Source organism: Emydura macquarii, unplaced genomic scaffold (genome assembly GCF_026122565.2).
Source record: "Emydura macquarii macquarii isolate MOO-44397 ecotype Brisbane River unplaced genomic scaffold, CSIRO-AGI_Emac_v2 contig_2825, whole genome shotgun sequence".
NCBI lineage: Eukaryota > Metazoa > Chordata > Testudines > Chelidae > Emydura > Emydura macquarii.
In genome coordinates this window covers 2,132,465-2,152,623 of record NW_027132962.1, presented here as the reverse complement: position 1 = coordinate 2,152,623, position 20,159 = coordinate 2,132,465, and the positions used below count along the sequence as shown (strand labels likewise).

The following is a 20,159-nucleotide window of genomic DNA, read 5'->3' as shown; positions in this document are numbered from 1 at the left end:
GTGAACTTTTAGGGATGACACCGCCAAACCTAGCTTCTTCAAGTGCAACAGATAGTCTAAGATGGCTGGTATTGATGCATGCATTGGAGAGGTGTCCTACTGCATTATCCAAATCAAAAATCCCTTTCATTTGGCTAAGTATGTAGTCCCTGTGGATAGTTTCCTGCTGCTGAGGAGGACCACTCTAACAGACTCTGAGCGTGTCGACACTATGGGGTTTAGCCATGAAGCTTCCACGCTGTGAGGTGGAAGGACTCTAGGCTGGGATGCTGGAGGCGGCCATGGTCCTGAGTGATCAGGTCTGGTACCAACGGTAGGGCGATTGGAGCAGCCACCGACAGTTCTAGTAGCATTGTGTACCATTGTTGTTGGGGTCAGGCTGCAGCTATCAGTATGATGGATGCTCTTTTCCTCTTGATCTTCAGCAGGACCTTGTGAATGAGTGTAAAGGACAGAAATGCATAGAGCAGATGGTCTACCCACGGCAGGAGGAAAGCATCCGCAATCGAGCCTGGGCCGTGCTTCAGGAATGAGCAAAATTGCCGATACTTCCTGTTGAGTCTTGCCGCAAACAGATCTACTTGGGGAACTCCCTGCCGTCAGAAGATGCTGTTCATGATGTCAAGGCAAATAGACCTCTCATGGTTGCAGAAGGACCTGCTGAGGTGATCCGCCAGCTCATTCTGTGATCCTGGCAGGTAAGATGCATCTAGGTGTATGGAGTGTGCTATATAGAAATCCCACAACTAGAGGGTTTCGTGGCATAGGAGAGAGGAGCATGCTCCACCTGTCTGTTTATATAAAACATTGCTGTTGTGTTGCCCGCCATGATTGATACACATCTGCCTTCTAGATAGGACTGGAAGGCTTGGCAGGCCAAGCAAACTGCTTTCAGCTCTCTGACATTGATGTGAAGCGAGAGCTCTGTCTGTGACCAGAGGCCTTGAGTCCTGAGGGTCCCTAAATGCATTCCCCACCCTAACACCAATGCATCCATGACCAGAGAAATCAAGGGCTGGGGCCTGGAGAAGGGCATTCGCACGCATATCGATTGAGGGTTGAGCAATCAAAGGAGAGAATTGAGGGGGGAAGCAAAACTATCTTGTTCAGTTTGTCTTTGTTTGGGATGTCAATGCCAGCCACGCCTGGAGAGGTCTGAGCCACAGCCTCGCATACTGAACCATGTATATGCATGCACCATGTGACCCAGCAGCTTCAAGCAGCTCCATACCATTGTGGTAGGGAAGCACCTGAAGCACCTACGATGGAGTAAATAGTCTGGAAGCAAGACTCCAGTAGGAGTGCCCTGGTCTGTGTGGAGTCTAAGGTAGCTCCTAAAAAAAATCTATCCTCTGGGTGGGGGATAGGGTTGACTTGGGGATGTTCAGCAGTAGGCCCAGTCTGCCAAATGTCGACAATATAGGAGTCACATGAGTCTCTACCTGTGCCCTAAACCAGCCATTGACAAGCTAGTCGTAGCCATATGGAAACAAGCCATATATATGTGAGTACGCATCCTTCAAGTCAAGGGAGGCATATTAGTCCCCTGGATCCAGGGAAGGAATGATGATGGCTACTTTCTTCATGAACCTGTTGAGCTTTTGCAGGTCAAGAATGGGTCTGACACCTCCCTTGACCTTTGGGATTAGGAAATATATGGAGCAGAACCCCTTTTCCCTTAACTCCTGAGGAACCTCCACCTCAGGTGGAGGTGGTTCCTCTGGTGGAACAGTGGAATAGGTTCCTCCTCAGGAACCTCCTCCACACTCCTGCCCTTCGGAGTGCTTGAACCTCCTGTATAAGAAGTTGCTCATGAGAGGGGTCCCTGAAGAGGGACAGAGATGGGGAATGGGACAGTGGGGAGGAACAGAACTGGAGAGAATATACTAGTTCTTCCATGCGTAGTACCCATTGGTCTGAGGTTATCTGGGTCCAAGCCCGATAGAAATGGGATAGACGGTACAAAAAACAAGGGGTAAAGATCTGAGATCTGGCCTGGTGTGTTGCCTTCAGGTGCACCCTCAAAATGGTTGCTTGGGGCTGAAGGACTGCCTTGTTGAATCCAGGCCTTGGTTGGATGGGGGCTGAGGTGTCCTACGCCTGTTATTCCTGCCCTGCTTCCTAGAGTAGTCCTGTCTAGGCTGCACAGGATAAAATCATGGAGGAGGTTGGTCCTTAAAGTGCTTTCTCTGAGGAGCTGGTGTATGAAGGCCCAAGGATTTAAAGGTTGCCCTAGAATCTTTCAGGCTGTGGAGCTTGGCGTCTGTTTGCAAGCCTTCAAAGGGGAAGTTCTGTATTGTTTGTTGGATCTCTGGAGGGAGGTCCGACACCTGCAGCCATGAACTCCTCCTCACAGCAGTTGCAGATGACATTGTTTGGATGGCCGAGTCCACCACATCCAGGGTGGCCTGCAGTGAGGTCCTTGCCACTACCGTGCCCTCCTATATGACCTCTGCAAACTCTGGTCTGGAGTCAGCTGGGAGTAGCTCCTTGAACTTAAATATGGTGTCCCATGAGTTGAAGTTATAGCGGCTCAAGATTGCTTGCTGGTTCGCAACACAAAGCTGGAGCCCCCCGGGTGAAATGAATCTTTCTGCCAAAGAGATCCAGCTGCTTGGAGTTTTTCTTGGGGTTTTTCCCCCTCGGCCACCCGGTATCCTTCTAGATCAAACAGTAGAGACTTATGCTTTTAGATCCAGAAGATGCAGGTCCAGTCCCCACATATGACCCCTGCAGGACGTCATTACAGTTACACCAGTGAAGCATGTGTATATTAAAGGTTGCACCAACGTAACTACACTGAGATAGTTATACCAGGGTACATTTTTCTAACACAGACAGAGCTTCAAACTGTTTACTTTCTTTATTTTATTCTATTTCACGTATGAATCTCTCCTACTGGGATCCTTGTCAACACTGACCAGGTATGATACAAGCAAGACAACAATCAGTACGTTGACAACACCTTCAGAACATGATAGTTAGTTCAAATTAACCCCTCAGTGCCAGCAAGCTTAAGCTAAACATATTAAATTGAAGAGTGAAAGGAGGATTTGTTGGCCAAACAATAATGACGTATTAAACTGGAAATCAATGTAGGGTCTCTTAAAAATACACTGTTATCCAACAGCCACAAGGAAGTAGGGAGGAGGGGGAAGGAGAGGAAGGTGTTGTTTTTAGGGTTTTTTTTTTTTTTTTTTTTTAAATACCTTTCTATAGTCTTATCTTGTGGAAAAAATATTATTACTGCACAAAAAGGACCCAAATCCTACACCTTCAGGACTGGCACAGTACAAGGATTTAACTCAAATTACTTCCCATAAAGCATTAATTTATATTATAGAAGATACAAAAATAATTGCCAGATTAAAGTCTAATTTGGGTAAATTCCTTTGGTGATACCAGAAAGGACAGGGATACTAATCTCATAATATGACAACTCCCTCTCAAATCTTAGCAACACAGCACTGTGGGCAGCATAACCCATTTCTGTAATGTCCCCAGTTACTGTATGAAATTATTATTGTGGAGTTCACCCCCAGAAATTTCATTTTACTTCACAGCTTGATCATTTTATTTTTGTGTATTCAATGTCTTTTCTGCATGAGAAATATGTTACTACCATTTACAGATAAGTTAAACTTTATTATTCTACTTCAAACATTTGAATTTCCGATTGTCGTGTATACATCTGAACAGTTGGATTTTATTTTAGTGTGTGTGTGTGTGTGCATGTGCATGCATATGTGTGTATATATGAGTGCATATATAAATGTGCATGTATATATGTATCAATGTATTTAAATTCATATTTTGTTTATTTGTAGTCCAGAAAAAAAGATTTATTAAAAAAAAAAACACAATGTACAGTAAAGCCTGCCTATAACTTGGGATACAACGCACACCAATTTTCTTTTGCCTGCCAACCTGTTTTCTGTGCTTTGGTTGATAACAGGAGATGACGCTGTGGGGGTTTTCTTTTTTCTCTGATACTTGTTACCCAGCGCCATCAGTCATAGAATAGCTGACTTGATGCTGGTTCCTCTCAGCTGGAAGAACTTTGGTAGCATGCTATACTTTCCTATACTGGCCTTGCTGAATTGTCAAGGTTTCTCTTTGAAGAAAAAAAAACCAAGAACAAAAAAACAACCAACCCAAACAAACTCCAAAATCGTCTTGGCAGATGTCTGTGCTGGTTTATCCAAGTCTCAGGAAGCAAATTAGCAGGCAAGGGAAAACGTGTCTAACTTGGTTCAAAGTGTCTGCAAAATCTGGATAGCAGTCACTACAGGTAAACGATCTGGATTAGGAACAGTCTAGAGAGACATGCTCACTGGAGAGTAGAGGAGGAAGCAAAACTGCAGTTCTACTAAACTTCCTTTTATAGTTAAGTTATTCTGTGAAAACTTTGATTTCACTGTGAGAGGACTCTACAGATTGTAGGTTCGTGCAACTTCATTTTGAAGCCCTGAACTTCCATATGCCTGTCTCTTTACAGAAGCCCAATATTACTCAGTGGAATTCATATGGCACTCAGTACCAAACTGTGTTCTATGCAGAAGTGTAAGGATCTAGGAACTAGAACCTGGGTCTGAAGAACCTGGGACAGCTGATGTTCCCACAGTCTCACCAGGAGGCCATGCAGAGGCACAGAAGAGTAGGAGAAATTCCACCCAAGAAACCCAGAATAATGGTACCCTGCATCCCTCTCATTGGCCAAGCACTCTATTGAACCCCAGGGGTTGGCCCAGGAAGTCGTCTGAGCAATAGGGTTGCCAGATGTCTGTTTTTTTACCAGAATGTCCAGTCGAAAAGGGAACATGGCAGTGTCCGGTCAGCATGCTAAAAGTCCGGTTACTTTCAGTAACTGGCCTCTGCCAGTGGGGCGTGGGAAAAGCAGCAAGTGCTGTTGGAGCCTGCAGGAGCTTTTCTCTGCTCAGCTGCTGAGAGGAGAGCAGTGACTGGCTTCCAGACTGCAAAAGGTAGGTACCGCCGCCCCCGCCGACATCCTGTCTGCCCCCACTGCTGCCCCAATTGTCCCGATCATGGCCCCTTGCTATGGGGACCAACCCCTCTCCACCCCGGCCTTTGCTCCAGGGATCGACCCTTCCCCCTACCCTGACTGCCCCAGCCCTGACCCCTCATTACGGGGACCAAACCCCACCTCTCTCCACCCCATTCCCTTACTCCAAGGACCGGCCCCTGCCCCACTGATTGGGCAGCCAGGCAGACCCGCGTCAGTTCCTCCCAACCCGGCTCTGCAGGTGGAAGGTGAATCCCGGGGGGGAGGAGGGAGCAAGCGACAGAAGGAGCGGGGAGAGGAGGGACCAGAGTGTGGGGACTTGAGGGAAGAGGGGAGCAGGGGGTGGGGGAGGGGTGTTCAGTTTTCGGCAGTTAGGAAGTTGACAACCCTACGCAACCACACACACTTTTGGCCTGCTGTAATGCCAGACTTTACTTGCTCGCCTGTCTCCGACTCCAGACTCTCTCTGACCTTGACACTTGCCTCCTGATTCCAGCCTGGTACTACCTCTGATCTCCAGTCTTTGACCCTGGCCTGACTCTTCCTTACACGACCCCAGCTCTTGCTCAGTGACTACCGTCCCTGGTGTGTAGACCTCAGCTCAACTGTGACCACGAGGCCAGACTGACTGTGCCCTGGAGTTCCTTACAAGAAGAGGAGGATTTCTAAGGCGTCAGGACTGTATATGTAAATCAAAAAATTTCACCTTTCATTAAGAAGGTTACACATTTTTATTGCATAGAAGCCAGAAAATGAAAACTAATGTTTTTCATAGTCCTACTGCATATTCAAAATAATATTATGGACAATACAATATGTAACATGTGCATATACATACACACAGGGTGTACGTACTTTACCTATTAAGGCTTCAAAACAGTTGGCCATCGCATGACGTAGATCTGATTCCCGGCAAAGGTCAGGTCCATGAGCATAAAGCATAAACCGATCCAGTTCCAGCTTCTACAAATGCCAACACAATATGTGAAAAGAAGCGTTGAAACTGTAAACCATTTGTATTATAAAAATACAAGCACTTTGGGGCATTCATATACATTATTGTGGAACAACTCAATTTGAGGAAACTGAAAAGCAGCACTCCATGTATCCATGGTGCATAATTAGTCCTCAAATATAAAAGTAGGCCATTCTATTGTAGTTTAATATGTAAACAATTAGAGTTTGATATTGAACTCCTGACACAACTTATCCAAGATGGAGGAAAATAGTAAAACCAAGAATGGAAGGAAAGCCATAGGAAATGATGGTAATACTGACTGTGGTTGAGTTTATGAGAGGAAAGGGGGTAAAAATGAACCTAATCCTGTCTCATGGTTGGATGATGTCACTGTATGATTTCATGATGTTCTTCCCTGAAGAAGTGGGGGAATTAAAACTGGGGAGAAAGATTTCACCAAATAGAAGAGGAATAAAGCTAGAGAGAAGTAGAAACCTCTGTGGCCAGAATCCAATAAAAATCCAGCTCCTTCCTGAAGCAGGCCGACTGTGGCAACAGGAGGCAGTAGCAAAGGCCTCTAGTCAGTGAAATAGTTAATCCACAGTACCACCTGGCTTTCTTTTTTCCAAATCTGCACTATTCACATCAGTCTGTTTGCTAATCTATAGCAAGGCTTGCCGGTTAGAGTCGCAGGTACTGAATCACATGCATTATGTGATATATGATCATTCTGGTATGGAAATGCATGTAATAGTTATTTTGTTTCCTTTTACATATTTATCTTTTTGACATAAAGCCATTAGAGGAATCTTTGAAAAAGAGAGATTTGTGCATTTTGCAAAATGTGTATTAGAATAGGTTTTCCCCAAACTGGTGTAAGTTTCTACAGACCAATTTTTCATTAATTTTCAACTGTATCTCCCTAGAGTGCATTTAATCCCTAGACAGTGGAGAGCTGAAACATTTTAGACATGTGTGGTCTAAAATGCATCTCAATTTTAAAATGTGTTGAATTTTCAATAAATAAAACCTATTTGCCATACAACATAAAGGATATCATCACTTAAATTACACTGCACTTTATACACTGAGGCAAGCTACTCTGACAGTCAACATCAAAGCTTTGTGTTTTACGTTGAATTTAAGCTTCCTAGAGGTTATTTTCTGCTTTTAGAGTCAGCTCCAATTTTTCCAGATGGCTTACTACTTTTTGGAGTACATTTTTACTTTTAGATTTGATCAAGGTAGGTTGCCGATATATTTTCTAAATCTGAATTATAAAGTAATTTGGGAGCTACTGAAATTGGTAGTTTGAATCCCAGAAATTATACAAACAAATTAAGTGCACCAATACCTAGATTAAAGTAGAGACTTTGGGAAAGGTAGGCTGCCTAGAGGTGCATCTAAAACAGTCTGTCAAAAAAAACCAAAAAACAAAAAAAAAACCACCCAGCCAAGCAAAATAAACCTATCTGTGGCAAATCAAAAGTGTCCCACTGAGTTACAGCAGTGGAAGAAGGAGACTCTATATGTAGATGGGATGGGATAGCTCAGCCAGAAGAAATATTCCCACGTACTGGATCCTCACAGAGAGTTAGGGCAAACCACAACACAGAAAAGTCTACTTCAAATTATTCAACCATGACCCTTCCAGATAATTACAAACCAAAATATATAAGGGATCTTACTTATCTTGTTTGAACTGAAGAAAACTGAATGTAGTGTAATATGGTAGAGGGATATTTAAAGAGGGGGGGAGGGAAGGGATCATCCCTTAAGCTACGTAATGGAAGCAAAGCATCCCCTGGAAAATAAGGTAAATTTATATTTCATAATTAAAATATATTTAAATGATAAAATATGCTATAAGATACGTAAGCAACTTTCTCAAAAGATGCCATAAATGCAATAATAAAATATTTAGAACATGGATGTTTTTTAAGAACATATGCACATGTTTCACACAGGATATTAAATGATAAAGAATGTTAAAGTGGCAGGTAGTTTAACAACATATTTATGAATGGAACCTTGATTGAAAACCTTTTCTGTAATTTATATTGTCTTGTTCACTGTGTACTTTAAGAAGCCTTTTGGAAGACAATTACTGTGCTTATTCCTTGCCCCTCCATTCCTGATAGGAAATGAACAGCACAAGGACAGGAAGTTAAGTACAAAATCTTTGACAATAATTCTGGACTGGATAATACACTTTTAAATGATTGGCTATGGAGAAAGAAGACTAAAAAGTGTATTTTGAAACCATAGGTGATATATTTACTATCTAAGTTTTAGGTGGTATAATCTTAGTAAGTCCTTGGCCTGCTATATTATTGTTCTTGTTGCAGGAGGGAGGGTGTGTGTTTCTTTTAAATCAAAGGTAGTAAGATTTTCACTGTTAACAAAACCAGCGTTGAACAACAGAGTACCAAACCATATGAATATGGATTTAACTGGGTCTCTGTATCATATTCCAACCTTAATATCACAGAAAATTAAAGAAACCCTAAAAACATATCACTCACAGAATCTAACAACAAGCTAAATTTCATAGAGCTTCTTGTATTTTTCCATAGAATAATCTTATTTATCACAAAAAGCCCTTCTGATATCATTCTTTGCCAGAACACAGCAAACCTAAAAAGTGAACATCCAGGCTGGGAAATAATCAAAGGGGTTTTTCTCACCTGTCTCTCCCTGCATTTTCTTGCCACATATGCTGCTGTACTATAGGACTTTCTACAATTAGCAAATTTGTTCTTCAATTACCAGCATTGACAGCGCAACAAAAGGTTAGATATATGGAAGCTTTAACGACGGAAGTCCTTGACGTCCATATATTAGCTGAAGAAGTCACTTCTCCTGAATGCCTGCTCCTGACCTCCCCCATCAGATTTCAAATGTGGCTTCCTCAAAGTTTACCTTCAAAACTAATGAGAGAGCTCCTAATGACCAAACCCAAATCCAAAACATATAGTAAAGGTATTGATGTAAGGACAGACAGACCAGTAACTAATCCACACACTGCCAGACATCACTGCTATATAACTCAAAGAGGAGAGGTAAAAATGCCTGTACATACCTTGGCCAACATAGCAAGATGCTGGTTCTGAACAATAGCAGTGCGATATGTAGCTAACCCCCCTTCCTCTAGGCTTGGAAACAGGTAGTACAAATGGACACTGCAAAGAAAAAATTCAAATGGTCTCAATACTGATACATTTGCTATTAGATGTCTATACCAAAGATGTGCCACTCTGTGGATGCTGAAACTTCAACATGTTCTCTAATGGGCAACAAACAGAATTTCACCAGAGCCAAAGTAAAAACTTGTTTTTTTATAAACAATATTGTGCAGATCAGTGGTTTTCAATCTTTTTTCATTTGCTAAAAGGTTTCAAATGGAAGTACGGATCCCTTTAGAAACAGTCTGTGGACCCCCAAGGGTCCGCAGACCACAGGTTGAAAACCACTGGTGTAGATAATCTTTTTACTAATTAGCATACATTGTTTAACTACCTGACACCACACACATAGGAACTTGCAGAGAAGGTGACAATGTGTAGCAGAGTTCAGTGGAGGGTTGGCCGGCTACAAGAAAAGAATGCTGGGGCAAAACACTCAGTAGGAGCTGGCAATCTCTCACAAGTCTATATCCCAGACCTGCAAACACTGTAAGGAGACACCCTCAAGTCAAATCTGGCCCAAGATTTAGGATTCTTTTAAAATGCTTATACAATATTTAATTCCACTGAAAAGTATAGGGTTTTTTTTGTTTGTTTGTAAAGATAAACCTTTTCCTGAAGCCACTGTAAATAAAACATTGTAACAATGTGCACAAGAGCCTGATGATAGTGAAACTGTCTAGTAACCGACTACACAAAAGTGAAATCATCTAGCCTATTTTTAACCAAGGTGACACATCTGGAGAAATATAATTAACAGTATATAAATATAATTTATAAATATAATAATATAAATATAATTAACAGTATAAATAGTGAAAAATTAATTAACAACATGATGGACTTTCAAAAAGCCTCTAATAAAGTACTTCATAGGTAATTAAGGAATTAATTTAAGGAAATTAAATACAATCATGGATTATAAATTGTCTAAGAGTCAGAAAACAAACATAGGTGTTGACTGGTCCAGCCAAGACTGGCAAAAGTGACCAGTGATCTTGGGTGCCTTAGTTTGTAAGTGCCCAATCTCAGACACTACAAGGAGACAGGATCTTTAGAGAGTGTGTGCTCAGCACTCTATGTAAAATCAACCCCTCCATGCCCCGGAGCTATCTCAAGATGGTCATGCAAAAATTAAGGCACCCAAAATCATTAGTTCATTTTGAAAATCTGGACCTCAATTTTCAACATGACAAAAGGTTAACAGTGAGGTGTGACAATGTTCCATACATTGATGTTTAACATATTCATCAATGATCTGGAAAAGGGTGCAAGAGCGAGATAGAAAAAACTGCAGATCACAAGAAATTATTTAGGCTAGTCAACAATAAAAACTGCTTACACCCACACTCATATGTGTATACAAATATGTAATATAACTCCAGAGAGGAAGAGAGATTATTTCAGATCTCTTACTAAAACACTTCTTTATTAGGGAATGGTAATAAACTATACATCTAGAAGTTGTATATTTTAATGCCGTATAAGTGTGGTATGGATTTCTCAGAAATGTCATTGTAGTCTCAGAGGTTTAACACTGAAAACGAAGGACTTGTCTACATGGTGGGGCAATGTGCTTTATGGGAGAGTGATTTCTAAAGCACACTCACACGTTGGAGTGCACTTTAATGAAGTACTGTTTCAAACAGCACTATAGTAAAGTGCATCAGCAGGGTCTACATAGACCAATTCATGTGAACATATTAATGCACTTTAGAAATCACAACCCCATAAAGCATGATACTCCCTGCAGACAAGCCCAATATGTATATTGAAATGTACATCTGTATACGAATACACAGATTTGTAAGTCTCAGATGATTATGTGTGCTATTAAACAGTAGTTTTTAAGCAATAAGACTAAGAATCTGTGTTTAATTACCAAAAAATTTGCTTCCTCTCTCCTTCTAGAAGAGAAAAGGCCATATATATTTTAAAGTAAAGAAATAGATATTGATAGACACATAGCCCCTAATCCAAAGTAGCTGTTGGGTAGGAGAGGATGGATACAAAAGTGCAATTTTGTTATCCATAACACCAGGAGCTTTTTTAAAAGCCTCCCTTTAAGCACACTGTCTACTTCCCTATTAAAAACGGACAGACAAGAGCTCTGGAAAAGGATTTCAAATCTTTCGTACTGAATGCTGACATTGCTGTTTGTCACAAATGACACTTCTCACCAAGCTGGCTGCCACGCGCACTAGGCTCAGAAAGGCCAGTTTGAGTACTTTGGTAATCTTCTATTAGTATTCGCTATTTTCAGAAGATTCAGCTTAACAAAATGGGGTGCGATTTTTGATGAACTGTGAATTCTGTTTTTTGTTATTATTTTCAAATGGTTTGTACATGAATGTAAATATATTCTTAAAGGACTACAAGCTGTGCCTCTAAGGACTGAGGTTTAGAGAATAATCCCCATAAAAAATTCTACACATTCAATATTGCTTGTAAACACCTCTCTTGAGATTAGAGGGGAAGAGATCAAGGGAAGGCATGGAAACAAAATGACACATTCTAAAATAATCTCTCTTCTTTTTATAAATTGGTTATAAGCTCTAAAGTATTTGGCCCAAGACAAGTTGATCTCCAACAGTCATGAGCAACTTCAAATAGCATTTGACAGGACAGAGATACTAGCCTTTCATCTTGTAATCTTACTCTTCATAGCGCCAGCATTGTAAGAGACTTGAAAAGAAGTATACGCAGATGTGCAGCTCTTAAAATCATTGCAAGGATACAGGACAGCAAATATACAGCCTGTCCAAACCTACACATTTCAAAGCATAATACAGTTGAATGTTAAGGTAAAAATAGATTACATTTGATTAATGAGAAATAATATAGAACTTTGTTGAAAAATTCCACACTTACCTAGTTAAAAATTCCACCACAGCATCTCCCAAAAATTCTAAACGTTCATTGTGGTTAATCCTGCAAAGTGTTTTGAGATTTATTGTCAGTAACCACAGTGAATTTTGGTTATTTGTATAGTAAAGTTTAATTCTTTCAGTGATCAGGAAGGGAAATGAATTATGATCCAGCTGCTTTCCTGTTCTGATACTTTCCTCTCTGATATTCAACAATGAATACGTGGGTTATCAAACTAACAACTGATACCAGAGGTCCTTGAATCTTCATAGATTATTTATCCGTGCTTAACAGGGAGAAAGTAAGCTACATTTCTGACTAGCAGCAAGTAAAGGCATGCTGAGATTAAGCTTCTTGTGCTTTGCCACAGGCACCAGGTGATTTAAAACAAATCGCCAACCTTAGCTCTGTGCGCTACTTGGGAGATGTCTGTAATAAACACAAACACCTCCTGGACATCATGACTCTACAATAGATTTAATGGTGCATCACCACCTGCACGGCAGTCTATATGTGCTTTTATTTTTCACAGCCCCTTTAATGTCAAAGAAGAGTGCCTTCTGCCCCATTTTCTGTGACTCCCTTTAGGCTTGCAGGAGGAATTACTAGAACAGAAGACGATACCTTCAAAGACTCTATCAGACTAATAAGAGCTATATTCCCTCTCTTTTCCTCTTTTGGGGTCCTCTTGCTTTCATTTATTTTATTGCTTCTCTGAGTGCTCTATCTTATTTTTATTTTTTGTTTAACATTTCCTTTTTTTCAAGCCCTCCCCCATTAAAAGATATATTAATAGGTAAGGAACAGAAAGCTAGGCAATAGTAGCTGAATAAGAAAGGGAACTAGTCTCACAGTTACAGAATATCTCAAGATGCTGCAAACACTTATGCATGCTTAACTGTAAGCACATGGAGTAGCCCCACTGATTCCACATGTCATATTTGCAGAATTGAGGCTTAAGATACTGGTGGTTTCTTTTCAGAGGTCCCTTTTCAAGTGTCTGACAGCTTTTATTGCAATTTACTCTTTATTAAATCACTAATCTAACTTTTTAAAAAGCAGAACTTTGGTCCAAGTTCAAGCACCAAGTGCTATATAAAAGCAAAGTGTTAGTTATATTACAACTTCTGTTTGTAGATGAAAAATGGCAAACAGATCTGAGAAGTATGGATTTTCCCATCCTATCAGATGAGATACGGGGAAAGGACAATTATTGAGTGCTGTTTTTCTTTCCCTTTGGGAGGAGGGCTTAATTTTTTATGGACATTAGACCTATGTTTGCAAATATCGTTTTATAGTTGGGCAGTACAATATGTAAATACCCCAGGACTCGAAGGTTTTTAAGAAACTAGAGTTGAATTTTAATTTTTAGTTAACTTTCTAGGTCCAAGAAAAAGAGACTGAACTGCAAACATTAAAATGTAAAATGCTATAAGCAAAGCATTAGCTACTTTCTTTACCTGGAAGGAGCAGGATCATCTTGCCCAAGGCGGGACATAATATTTATCAAGGTATTTATTCCTGTAAAAATAAACAATACTGAAAAAGTTATTAAAAATCACCACCAATTTCACTGAAGAAATTTCTTCTAATGTTACTTTGCCATTACCATACAAAAATCTCACTCTGCATTTAAAAAACATACAGACAAAAAATGCTGTTGAGTCATTCAGAAAGCAGAAACACCACAGATCCAGAGTTTAAATTATAGCAGGAACATATTTATTCAGGTATAATCCTTATAGGGACCAATGGTTAGCTAATGGCTGCCCACAGGAAACTGCTTTTACATTCACAGAGCCTGATATAAAGTCACAGAAAGATCAGGCCCTAAACATTGTGTGAACAATTGTAATAGTGCAGTTGCATGTGCAGAGTCCACATATTTTCTAACTGTACCGCTTCCACATTTCAACAAGGATTTCATAGCAGTGTTACAAAGAGGTCTCATTAATGAGACATCATCATTTTTACAAAATATACTTCAATATACTTAGTACATTATGAGAATATCAATAGACACACTTGTCAAAAATAAAATAAAGTGCATATTCTGCGATGCAATATCCTCACTTATTTTGTCAGCTACTTGTTTGCTAATCTGTAAAATCCAATCATTCACAATTCATCATTTATTATCATCATTTGTTTTACTATGTGCATAAGCATTAGAACCTGCCACTAAAATTTTCTCCTAGAGCTAAGCTTCACTGCAGTGTTAACTCAAGGTATAATCCTTGAGTGTTGACCCTCACCTGACTCCCATGCACACACAAAAATCTCTAGCTTCAGGTAAGTGGTGCTTTAAACTCAAGACAGCTGACCTGCAGGGGTAGGTGGGTGAGTGAGTGTACCTGTTAAAAGAGTGATGTTGAAACTCCTGCTACTACTGCAGTGGAGATGCAGCTACTTTGTGCTGCTAATACAATCACTCACTGTGACCACTGTCACTCAAGCGAGGCTAACTTCACAGGAGTTAACTTGAGCTACCACTGCAGTGAAGACAAGCTCTCAGAAGAATATAGGCTGAACAAGCATCAACTATATGGAAGTTCCTTCCGGAGACTAAGGGTGGTGAGAGGGAAAACATTAATGGTGTAATTTCATACCTTTTTTCCTCATGTGCATGTGGTGGACTTTTCGGTCTCCATACTTGGGCTGTCGTATCCCACAGTTGGACAAGGAATTTCTTGCATGGTCCGGATTCATTCCAAAGTTTAGGTGATGGCTTGGATGAGTCATGGCAAGCTAAAATGCAACACATGCAAGTCAAAAACTGGGTTTATTTCTACAAACACTAAGAGCAGTGTTAGATTGGTAGCTGCTAACAATAGCTATTTCTCAGTTCGAAGACATGCTATGATGTGCTGTTGGCAATTAGTAACTCTGGTTAAAGCAATTAAAATGTAGGATGTACTACTTCAGATATGTCAAAAAACACATCATTTATGCCTGATCATCACCTAAACTAATTAACTTTCAAAAGCTTTTTAAAGAAATAAATTTGCTTTTGAAGGAAAAAAATCTGAACTGTCAGTTTATTCTAAAATGTTTTGCTTGTTAACTTGGCTGAACTATGTTAAACAATATGAAGATTTGTTTAATATAAAAATACATGGAATCTAACAATATCACTACATGAATAGATCTATACACTGCAATACTGCCTCAAGCATTTGTAACTCCATACAAACATGTCAAGTAAAGGAGCATCTTTTCTTTTTGCTCACTAAAGGCCAGAATAGCCCCTTACTCTCATTGCCTATGTTGGGACCCCTCTAGTGACGGTGAATAGGAGTGGCAGAATCAGGCTTTATATTGTTTAGTTTGTATTGTAAGCACTACCAGAGACTTGCATCTCTGTTGCTACCACTATATAAATGGCCACAAGAATGGGAGGTGTTTGTAACAATTAATACAGAGAAGACAAAGACTTGGGCCCCACACATATATGAAACACATATATGAGAAATGATAGCAGTCCCACTGAATTAAAGGGGACTCCTTACACGCAAAGTTATTCATGAAATATTTGTAGGACTGGGGCCTTTGATGCTAAACCAAGAGCTTCTAAACAGCTCCTTTGCCCTCTTTATTCAAACAATGGTTTGTAATGCAAAAGAGAACATGGGCAGAAAAAAAAAATCTATTTTAACTATTGTGCGACCAAATGTTACAACATTTTCCCCCAAATCCTTGTTAAATACCTCATTAGTACTAACTATAGTTTGTCAAATTGATACCTCTAAAATACTTGCGCCTCTAAAGTAGAATACACTAAAGTTTATCAGAATGGTTAAAACAAAAACAAACAAGACACCCCTCAGCCTCTCTTCTCTGTCAGGTTTTTAAATGCATACTGTATGATGAAACACATATCATCATTGGGAGATTACATATTTGTATATTTGGCATCCTATGCACAGTTATTTAAACAGTGAAATATAAATCTCACTTGGGGCTCTCTCTTCTAGAACAAATTCTTAGCTATTCAATAAGCATGCATAAGGATCAAGTCTAGATAAAGTGCTTCCGTGCATTCAGTGTGATTTATGTTGGTGCATCTTGTCCTATGCTTTCTCTCATTATTGATTACTTATTTGTTTTTTGCTTCAAGTAGGTTTGTCATGGCAGTTTGTAGGTTTCATGGTTGGATTTTTTTTTTTTTAAATCTTTAACACTAAAGCCAAGGAAATTGGGGGGGGGGGGGGGACACCCTGAAAATATGTTCATAATTAAGTATAAGACCCCTCTTCTCCATTCTCATACTAATCTGGTTTGAACGAAATGGAGTACAAAGCATTTAAGACTATTATTATTAATAATTCTTCTTTCATTACATATAAAAAAAACCAAAAAGTGAATTTTAGTAATTCAATTAGCAATCATATATAAAATGCACTTTTTGCACAAAATAGCTTGATAACACAGATCTGCTTACTTATTTTCACCCTCTCATTTAAATCTGCATGACAGTTTTTGCTGAAAAAGAGTCCCAGTGTGCACAAATGCACTTGGACAACTGATTGATCATGCAACACAGATGTATTAAAACCCCCAAAAGCAACACAACTTCTCTCTCTCACTTTGTACTGTGAACATTTCAACAAACACCTGTAGGGCTGAAGAGACATCTGTGTGTTCATTAGCACTAGCTTTAAACACAAAGGATTCTTTGTGACATAATGAGCTGCGAAACAGTAAAAGGCAAAATTTACAGACACATCTGCAGCGTGACACTGGTTTTTGCAGAACTCGGCAAGTAAAGGAACTCTTTAAGTAATAAAAATACAATCTAGCATTCGTATATAATGCTTTTCATCCTAGAGGATTCCATGATTTACAAACCATAGACAGTGGAGTCCTGATTTTATAGATTCTCATGGCATACCTGGAACCTTTTTAAGATCAGAGGTGCAAATAATCAGGTGCTTCCCAATTGCAGCAATACAGCTCATTTCTCCAGGGTTAGTGGGTTCAGCAGGATTTATGCACATAAGCCTTACTATCTTGGGGATGATGGTAATGCGTGCAGCTTTCTCCCTTCTTGCTCCGCCGGAGCAGAGTTTTAGCCCTGCAGAGCTCAGATGGCAAAAGAGTATGTCATTTATCTTTGCCATTTCTTACCTGTAGCAAGCATCGATCTTGAAAGGTGTAGCCTATCAGTTTGTCCAAATGCATCAGACATTGATGGTAGCGAATATGGTGGGTGAGGACAGGAAGCATCATTGCATGCTGGGAAAACAATTGCCATGAGAAACACCATTCATTTACAAAACAGAGACACTCCTGAGTAATAACCAAACACACAAAGAAGTTTAGTTTGTTCTGACACTATGATTTTTTCTTTGCTTTGATTTACCTGAGAAATACGCTAAAAATAATAATGGCCTTACGACCTTCAATGAATATAAATAAATTAGAACCTACCCATGTGTATAATTAGCAAGAAAAACAAAACAGTCTTCTGTTGAAGTACTTTGTTGGGTGCAACAAAGATCCTCCTTCTGCTGCATATTGCTGAACATATCAAGCTGAAGTCAAGCAGTGGCAGAACATTACATTGGCCACCTGGAACTTGCTACAATATGTAGACTTTGATTAGACCCAAAAGAAAATAGAAGACTGAAGGCCAGGTAAGGCCTCTGACAGTTTAAAAGTATAATATTTCATAAACCACCTAGATGAGTAAAGGTCATTTTATACCACTTGACAGCTGGGATAACCAGCTTTTTACAAATTACTAAGCGCTTGTTCCAAGCCCTGGCAGGTAGGAGAATTGTGCAGTGCAAAGTTACATCCTCATTGCCATCTTGCTTTCACTTCTTCCCCACCAGAATTCAGTGAGCAATGTTTTCAAACATTATAAAGGACTGAACTCTAACAGTTCCTGAGATACTGAGTGCTAAAAAGAGTTGGAAACGCAGTTACAAAGGTTGCTATTTGGCTGTCTATCAAAAACACCCTGAGTAAGAGTCTCAAAACTGCATTTGGAGTTAGGTGTCCAAATCTCAGTGGCTTTCAGTAGGAGTCAAATATCAAGGTGCACTTTGTGACTTTGAAAATCTCCCCCTTCATGGACTTTTCTAAGCACTGATTCTAGACCAGAGATCTGGAGAAAATAATTGATAACTGAACAAGTAGCACAGTTTACACAATTCTGTTATGACAGCATTCAAGTTCTTATGGAAGAATGAGAAATATAAGATTTATAGTAGCTAAATCATAATACGTAATTTAAAATAATACCTTATATATGCATTGAAAATAATGAATACTTTTACAATATGCAGTATAAAATTATAATTCATATTTTAATTAGCAAAATCAAGTTCAAGTATTCATCAGAGCAAGACTTGTTTGACGATGAAATCTGAAAATTATCCATGTATCACTTCACAATGAATGCAAAGCGTATGATTAAAGGGGATGAATGTACAGAGTGGATGCATAGGAGAAAATTAGTTAAGCATTCATAACAGATCATGTAATTTATGGGGTTAAGTGTCTTTGTGGATTTTGTTATGTTGGTGAAACTAAGCATTGTCATAGAGTAGAAATTGATGAACATAGCAATGCTGTGAGAAGATAAGGATTACCTTTTTTAAAAAAAAGACCATAAGGTTGCATCTAAGGGGTTTTTTTAAGAATGAAATATGTGGATGAATATTGCAATGTGATGACAGGTAAGAACGACATTACTCCAAAGTGAAGGCTTTTAGAGCCTCAAATTGCAAAATATTGTTGCTGAATAGAATGAGATTTAGTACTTTTGCTTGTAACAATCTCCGGGGGGTGGGGGAGGGGATCCCAACTATATGTTCTATAATAGTACTTCTTGCACATCTTCATTCTTGAGAACTTCATCAAAAATAAATCATCTCTAAGACCAGTGACACATGCCCACCAGTTCACAATTTTTCTTCATTTGCTGTCCACTGTAGTAGCCTTCTGAGCAACCAATTTGATTCCATGGGCATGTGCTGTACAGACCACAGTTTTAATATTATTTTTACACAGCAAGTGGCCTGTTTGGCCCCAGTTTGTGGTACAGATATATCAAAATTTTAGATGTTATTCACAGAGGTTCAACCAGTAAGGAATTAGTATATTTCTGATGATAAATATGTGGTACATAGAATGTCTTTATTTAGACCAGAGTTCTCAACCCATGGTCCACAGAGTCTTTCAGAGTGGCCCGTGGCTCCCCTCCCGCTGGCCCCCTAAGTACCCAGGTGGAGTGCATTGCTGATGCAGGCTCCTTGCTGCTGCAAAGGGGGCAGGAGATCAGCACTCCCCTCCCCTTGGCTGTAGCAGGGAGCACAGCAAAGTACCTAGGCGCTGGGTCCCAGCTGGAGCCAGAGGGAGGGAAGCACTGATCTCCCATCCACCTGGCTGCAGAAGGGAGCCACTGCCAAGGGTCCCAGGTGAAGCGCACGGTTTCCCTGCTGCAGTCAGAGGGAGGGGAGAGCCTCCTCACTAAACTGCTTCCCTCTGGCTGCAGTGGGGGGTAGGGAAGCAGCTGGTGGAGACTGGTGGCCCTTCAGGGTTGTAAAGTTATATTTGTGGCCTTTGAGCCAAAAAGGTTGGGAACCACTAATTTAGACTCTTGCAATTCTATTGACAAAGTGCTGTTTTCATGACACCAACTACGTCATTAATTTGATTAATATGTGTCAAATAGGATTATGATTATTTGACATACCCAAAGCTTTTTAGGGGAGTACACCTCAAGCCTCCTGCCCTATCCTCCTACACACACACAAAAACCCTTTAAAAACTGAATTAGGCAAATGAATGGATCCTGATGAAATATGGTCTCTTCTGGAACTATATCATTATAGGCAGGAGAGCCATTACATCATCAGATTAAAGCTATTTTGTGTATAAGAATGATTCTTTGTAAGTAATAATTTAACAGCAGCAAAGCAGGTATGGCTTGCACTGGCCCAATAATTTTGAATTATTTCACACAAAACAGAGCCATTTTAATCAGAGCACTTCATTCCTTCTCTCCCTCCTTGCAAGTGCTTCATTTTGGAAAATGCCAAGACTAGTATTATACTTTGTGCAACAGAGTGATTTAAAATTATTAGAGTGCTTCAATGTTATAAAAGAGTTTCGA

General features: G+C 39.8%; 1 protein-coding gene across 1 annotated transcript in view; it reads right to left on the bottom strand.

Moving 5' to 3' along the window:
• The window catches only part of DROSHA (drosha ribonuclease III), a 94,125-nt gene that overhangs the window by 32,434 nt on the left and 41,532 nt on the right, over nucleotides 1-20,159 (bottom strand). The window contains exons 16-21 of the mRNA XM_067567944.1: nucleotides 17,162-17,269; nucleotides 14,644-14,782; nucleotides 13,495-13,555; nucleotides 12,038-12,097; nucleotides 9,064-9,163; nucleotides 5,884-5,986 (exon numbers count right to left, since the gene is read on the bottom strand). Of these exons, the coding sequence (XP_067424045.1) occupies nucleotides 5,884-5,986; nucleotides 9,064-9,163; nucleotides 12,038-12,097; nucleotides 13,495-13,555; nucleotides 14,644-14,782; nucleotides 17,162-17,269 (571 nt within the window). The remainder of the gene's footprint in view (nucleotides 1-5,883; nucleotides 5,987-9,063; nucleotides 9,164-12,037; nucleotides 12,098-13,494; nucleotides 13,556-14,643; nucleotides 14,783-17,161; nucleotides 17,270-20,159) is intronic.